Source organism: Nematolebias whitei, chromosome 16 (genome assembly GCF_014905685.2).
Source record: "Nematolebias whitei isolate Nwh7 chromosome 16, NemWhi1, whole genome shotgun sequence".
Classification (NCBI taxonomy): domain Eukaryota; kingdom Metazoa; phylum Chordata; class Actinopteri; order Cyprinodontiformes; family Rivulidae; genus Nematolebias; species Nematolebias whitei.
The window spans coordinates 28219788-28226354 of record NC_056513.1 but is presented as its reverse complement, the minus strand read 5'-3'; the positions used below and the strand labels follow the sequence as shown (position 1 = coordinate 28226354).

Here is a 6567-nt window from a genome sequence, read left to right as displayed (position 1 = left end):
TATATATATATATATATATATATATATATATATATATATATATATATATATATATGTGTGTGTGTGTGTGTGTGTGTGTGTGTATGTATGTATGTATGCATGCACGCATGCATGTGTGTATGTATGTATGTATACACTAAAATAAACTACTACTCAATACTTGTACTACTATTCCTACTTCGTGGTTTTTCACTTATCGTGAGGATTCAGGGTACAGCTCCCCCGCAATAAACGAGGGACTACTGTATTGACAACAGCTGCATCTTTTTTCTTTGCAGAGAAGGTTTCAGACAGACAATGCATTTCATTGAGGACGTCAAAGAACGTTACTAACACCGACATATAGCTAATGACAAGTGGGTTGGAAGATTATAGAGAATTTAATATTGCTGATTTTTTCATTCATTTTACATATCATTTACTAAACTTACCATGCTCTGTTCAGCAAAATACGCTACACTGTATTTAATTGCTCCCTGCTTCGGCTGTGCTGAAAGTGAAAATGAAAGTTAAAGTGAATGGCCATGACTAGAAAGTAGTCTGTGCCTTCTGCTGGATACATTGTACAATTACACCTTTTGCAATGTAAGGACACGGCTTGTTTCCAGTGTTTATATTGACACATAATGGGACAATATTACCAATACCGATATGTCCCCAAACGCCTCTATTGTCCTAAAATATTGGCCCTACTGATATATTGGTCGGGCTCTATTCTCAATAATATTGAACTTTAACTAAGAATACACTTTCACTGCAATTGCCACCAGTGGTGTAGTCTACATGATATCCGGGCATACGGAATACACCAACTAGAAAAGCTTAACAATTTCAGTATACCCATTTAAAAGTGTCCAATGATACATGACATATCATTAGGCACGTGTCACTGATACAATAAACAGCAATTAAATGCTTCCGTGACAATCTATCATTATGCAGCACTTGTTTATTACATTTGCTTATCCAGCAAATTATTGTATAATACTTCTGTACTCACTACTTAATACTTGAACATGTTTTGCTTTGATACTGTTGTAAATTCAATAATATGTTTTCAATACAAAGTCAACTGTTGTTCAAAGTCTGTTGTTCATTTATTCAAATATAAGCATCAGAGAAATTTGGAAATGTTCAATATGCTTAAAAATCAAAATAAATTTACAATTACATTGTACTAACCAGTGTACTTTGGTTTCTAAGCACAGTATACGCACTACAAAAATGTAGACTACACCACTGGTTGTCACAATAAATATCAACAGGAAGAGATTGAGGTTAAAATGTAGGTAAAATATTGAACAAATACAATACAATTTAATGATTCAGTTCATGCATTCAGTGTATGCCACCTGTATCATTTCAGGATATACTGTTCATTCTGTGGAACACATACATAAAAAAATGCTTTTAAAAATGCCGTATTCAAAACTAACCTAAATGCAATGACAGTTATTTTTCTAAGACACGATGTGCTGTATCAATAAAAACAGGCAAAAACCTTTTCCCTTTAACAGTGTACCGGTGAAAAGACATAGCACAAGATAAAATAGTAATGCTAATATCAATAGTTTGTCCATTACAGGTCAGCTAACTGTCCGGTGGAACAGTTACAAAGCTGTTCGTTTTCGATCTCACAAGGCCGATCAATACGGAGGCATACTGTTTCAATTTTGCTCCCATCGATTTTCTCTATAACACTCCAACCCCGATGCATTTGTCTTTCTGAAGGAAGGAAGATTTGATTTACTGAAGAAAAATTGGAGTGCACATCACAAAGATTTTTTGCCAGGCGGGAGTGTGACATGCCAAAAGATGGATGTCCCTTGGCTGGGAAGCCTCTAGCCTAAGGGTGTCCATTAGAGCAGCACTGCTGCAGAAAATGAGCTGCTTATATGAAGGAGGAGGGAGACGAGCTGAGGCTTGAGGTGTGTGTGTGTGTGAGATCAAGGGAAGTCATTGTACGTGAGGTCTGTTGAAGTAAACTGGAAAAATACACAACTCATTTACATTTGTCTCAAGGAAACTGGCTACACTAAATTGTCAAAAAAACACCACTGTCTAAAAAGGTGCATGCATTTCTTAAACGTCATACCCAGACCTTTTCTTTGACTTTTTCAGCTGCAGCTATCTTCCCTTTACAAAACCTCTGTGTTCTGCATCTAGAGTGAATTTCCACAGTACATTAGTCAGTCTATTAGAATGTAATACAGAGAAGGTGGAAACAAAAAGGAGTGGAGTTCGTCTCCAGAGACAGTGAGTTGGCGTTCTACATCATCTGCCCTCATCTCTCCTCTCTGTCAACTTTGTCCAGGTGTCATGTACATGAGATGATTCCTGACCCAAATAAACACTGCTGCCAGCTTGATCCTCAACGGGCCTGAGCTAAAAAAAAAGGAAAGTAAAAAGGTGGAAATGTAGGAGTTAGGGGGAAAATATATATTCCAGTTATTTCATTTGTTACCAAACATTATCAAAGTTTCTGAATTGTGAAATTGAAAGTAGGCCTGTCGCGATAAACAATAAATCAATTAATAGCATCTTCTTTTGGCTGCTCCCTGCGTTGGGGTCGCCACAGCAAACTGTCACACAAAGACGTGGCAATTATTTTTACATGGGATGTCTTTCCTGATGCAACCACAGACCACCAAGCTACCACAGCTCTCGGTGTGGAGCAGAGAGCTGCTATCTAGGGCACACAGGGGAGCAGGTGGTGGGTGTTAAGGGCCTTACTCAAGGTCCCAGAGTGGGACAAATGGGGGTGTTTCACTTATCCCACCCACATTTTTGATGTCGGTATCGGGAGTTGAACCTGCGATCTTCCGATCACAGGCCCCAGCTTCTCTAACCTATGCGCCACCACTCCCAATTAATCAAATGACAAATGAAAATGATCTACCTCATTTTCATTTATCTGCTTTATCATTTCTTCGTGTCTCTCTTTCTCAAGACACTGGATGACAAAAACTCAACTCCAGTGCTCTTCACTGAACCCTCGCTTTATCTTTTCTATTTAAAATCCATTTAAACAGTCCAAAATTGTGTTTTTGGATCATTAAAAGCAGCTAAGCTGAGAAACTAAGCTACGAGCTAAGCTAGCAGGCCGACCTCAGGAAAACACCTCCGTCTTGTCGAAGCTCCAAAATTCACAGTTGAAACCCGTGCCTTTGGGTAAAAAGTTGTTTTTCTCTGCAAAAAGAAGCTGAGAACTTGTTTACTGATTTTTTATTAAAAGCTTTGTGTGAAAAATGCTATGCTAAAGAGCTCAAATCACACCGAGCGTCCGCCATTTTGAGAACCGATAAAAAGGAAGGAGAGACAGCCCATGTCACGTCAAGGGGCCTCCCTCCCATTTTTCTTAGACACGCTGCTCGCTCCCTCCCTATCCATCCTTCGGTTCAAACAGTCTTATACTGCCATCCGGTGGTCAAAAAAAAGGTACTGCACACAAAAATATTAACCAACATTTCTTTTTAAATTTGACAATAATTGTTAATTATTGTCAAATTTCAAACAATATTATCGTTTATCGCAATAATTTCTGAGACAATTAATCGCCCAGCAAAATTTGTTATCGTGACAGGCCTAACTGAAAATAAAACAAAATCTGCCTGCGACTCTGTGGCAGCTTCAACGTTAGCATTTATTAGGTTGCTTCAATATTACATTCTAAATGAAGGCCTAGCTCTTATAGTCATGGTTCACCACTGATAAAATGTTGCCTGCTTGTCTGTCCGGCTGCTACAAGGAATCATTACTCATTACTTACTGATAAAAATGAAGTAGATAGAGAAATAAGAAAGTGCGAAAGATGCGAAGTGTAGACAAAAAGGAAAAAAATAACTGAATATTGTGACAAAGAAGCAGAGAGAAACAGAAGACAAAGCAGGAAACTGAAGGGGAGGGGAGGGGGGGGGATCATCTAACACCTCTCGTCTCCAGAGGCCAGAGCCGCTGTAAGCTGGATATTAAGACACAAATTGCATTCAGGCGGGTCAGCCCATGTCAGAAGATATTAGATACCTGCCGTGAGCAAACAACAATTCCCATCAGCTCACGAGAAAATATTTTCATTTTCAGATTCGATATTGAATGGAAACTTTGGGGAATACGCTTTTATGCTGTGTGAGGTGGCAGGCTTTTACAGCTCTGCTACAAAGAAACGGCATCATATTGTCTCTGTAGTGGATTTTGTTTTTTCCAAAGCTGGGGAAAACCTCGTGTTTATTGTGAAGATGTTGCTGCACCAAATTTAGCAAGTAAAAGTAAATTTAAAAAGTCAAACAGAAAAAAAAAATTCTGCCTGCAAGTATACAGATTTGCAGGGTTATTTGTGTGTGTATTTGTGTGTCAATCTTGTCCCTGTATTTGTTGGACTTGCAGAGCCAAATGTTTCTCCTGCGCCTGCATACCACAAGCTCTGGTGCACCACCTGACCTTCACAGTAATTGACCAAAAATATTGATGTAATGGCACAGGACTGATTGTGATTTATTAAAAGACCGCTGCACTCCAAGGCCCAGTGCCAATGGCTCCCTGCACCCATCGGCAGCCATTAGGAAAACCATCAATAGCACAGTACCATAAAGGCCCTGTAATGGGTAGGGTTTTTTTTTTTGTTTTTTTTTTAGCCGGGGCTTGTAGAACACAATATCCATACTAAGTGGCACTGCTTTATTGTGAGTACACATTTAGAAACAAAGGAGGAGAGATTGCATCAAGGAGGGGAAAACATGACAAATACTACCCCACATGCAGATATGAACAAAATAAACAGAGAAGAAATACTAAGGCAGCCTTAGATAGAATTGTGATCCAGCAGCAAACTAACCCTTGCCAGATGAGTCTCTGGAGACGTGGTTCAGCTTAACAAGCGTGAGCCAGCAGCAGTCTCTCCCGCTCACTATTACACACTACCTGCACAAACAGCCATCATTAGGGAATAGCTGCATTGAATTCTGTTGCCCATTTGGTGAAACAACAAACACGGAGGATAAGGTTCCTTCTGTTCTTTATGGGAGTAGAGATTGTTCAAATGGCTTTCATCTCCCTCCCAAGTCAATTCACTCACCCGCTGCTGACATTTTCACTTTTGCAAATTTAATCCCAGCAAAACTGTAAATATTCAAAGATGGGAAAGATAAAGCCAATAAAGCTATATGAACTATTTTATTTTTAATTTTAAGAAACAAATCTTGCTATGAGGCATTAAAAAATATGTCATTTGCTTTGTTTTGCTAGAATATTGTGCCATTTGTAAATTAATACACAAAAATCATAAAATAAACGGACTTAAGCGCATAAAACCCCACAAGAACGAAAACATTTTTGATGTTTTACCTTTTGGAAGAGTTCCCCCAGGCTCCATGTTTGTCGGTCAGGATGTTGACTATCTTCTGGATGAGCTGTGTGGCCGTCATGTGGTCTCGAAACTTAGCTGCTCTGATCAAGTGGTCGCACAGTTTCTCCTCTTCTCGTTTTTCAGCTGCGTACTCGGCGCAGTTTGACTGGTGAAGGAGACAAAGTCATAAAAGATGAAAAAAGTGACAATGTTATGGGTGTGTAGGTTGCAAAATCTTTGCATAGACACGCAAAGAGAATGAGCCATCTCAACAAATAAGCTGAAACACAGGTTCATGTAGACAATGAAACAGTGCAGATACTGGCACAACAGTGCTTTGCAAAAGCCAAAAAGAGAAGCTTAGGGTCATTTCTGTCCTCACGTCATGTTGATTAATAACAGTGGACATGTATTTTCTTATGCCCTCGGGCACACATCATCACACAATACCTACAATGCACAGGGAGGACATTTTTCTCTGTCAGAATTTGTTATCAGAATGGGCCTTTGAACTCTGCTGCAATAATGAAACTGCAGCACCTTCTGAAATGAACAGCTATAATCGCAAATTATGTTTTTATCTACATTATACATTTCAATGGTTGCATGCTCAAGTTGGACTTGTAGCTTTTATACTTAGAAACTGATAATCTTATTAACGATAAGCTTTTAAAAAGGGATAAAACTAACTTGATATACTATACATACTGGTTTGTATTAGATACATTTTTCTGGGTTATGAACACACTTCCCAAAGCGAAGTTGCTGCAACAAAAAGCATAAAAACTTAAGTCTTTACTTAGTATTGATTGTGCTTAAATGTTTTGTATTAACGTTTTGTTTCCTCACTGGTCCAAAAACAATACAGTAACTAGGGCTGGACAATAACTTGATTAGGGATGCACATTTTTTTTTACTTCCAATCCAATCCAATATCATCATCATTATTGATTTCATATAAAGCTGTAATAATCTCTCTACAGGTAAGTACAATTTGTACAAATATATGCATATCCAAAAAGACAACTTGAGGTAAGTTTTATTAATGTTGGACACGTTTCAAAGTTAGAATTAAATCCTGCTAACACAAAACATATTTGTTTTTTTATTCTTAGCTTTAAAGTGGATATTAAAGTGGTTAAATGGCTTCAAACATCTGCTAAGTTCATGGCATAAACAAACAAAGACATGTTCCTGTTTTTAGTATTTTACATCGCTTTATAATG

The 6567-nt window shown here is 38.2% G+C and overlaps 1 protein-coding gene across 1 annotated transcript in view; it reads right to left on the bottom strand.

The window, feature by feature from the left end:
• Positions 1-6567, bottom strand: part of lrba (LPS responsive beige-like anchor protein) — a 312704-nt gene that overhangs the window by 162486 nt on the left and 143651 nt on the right. The window contains exon 36 of the mRNA XM_037689844.1: positions 5341-5507. Within this exon, the coding sequence (XP_037545772.1) occupies positions 5341-5507 (167 nt within the window). The remainder of the gene's footprint in view (positions 1-5340; positions 5508-6567) is intronic.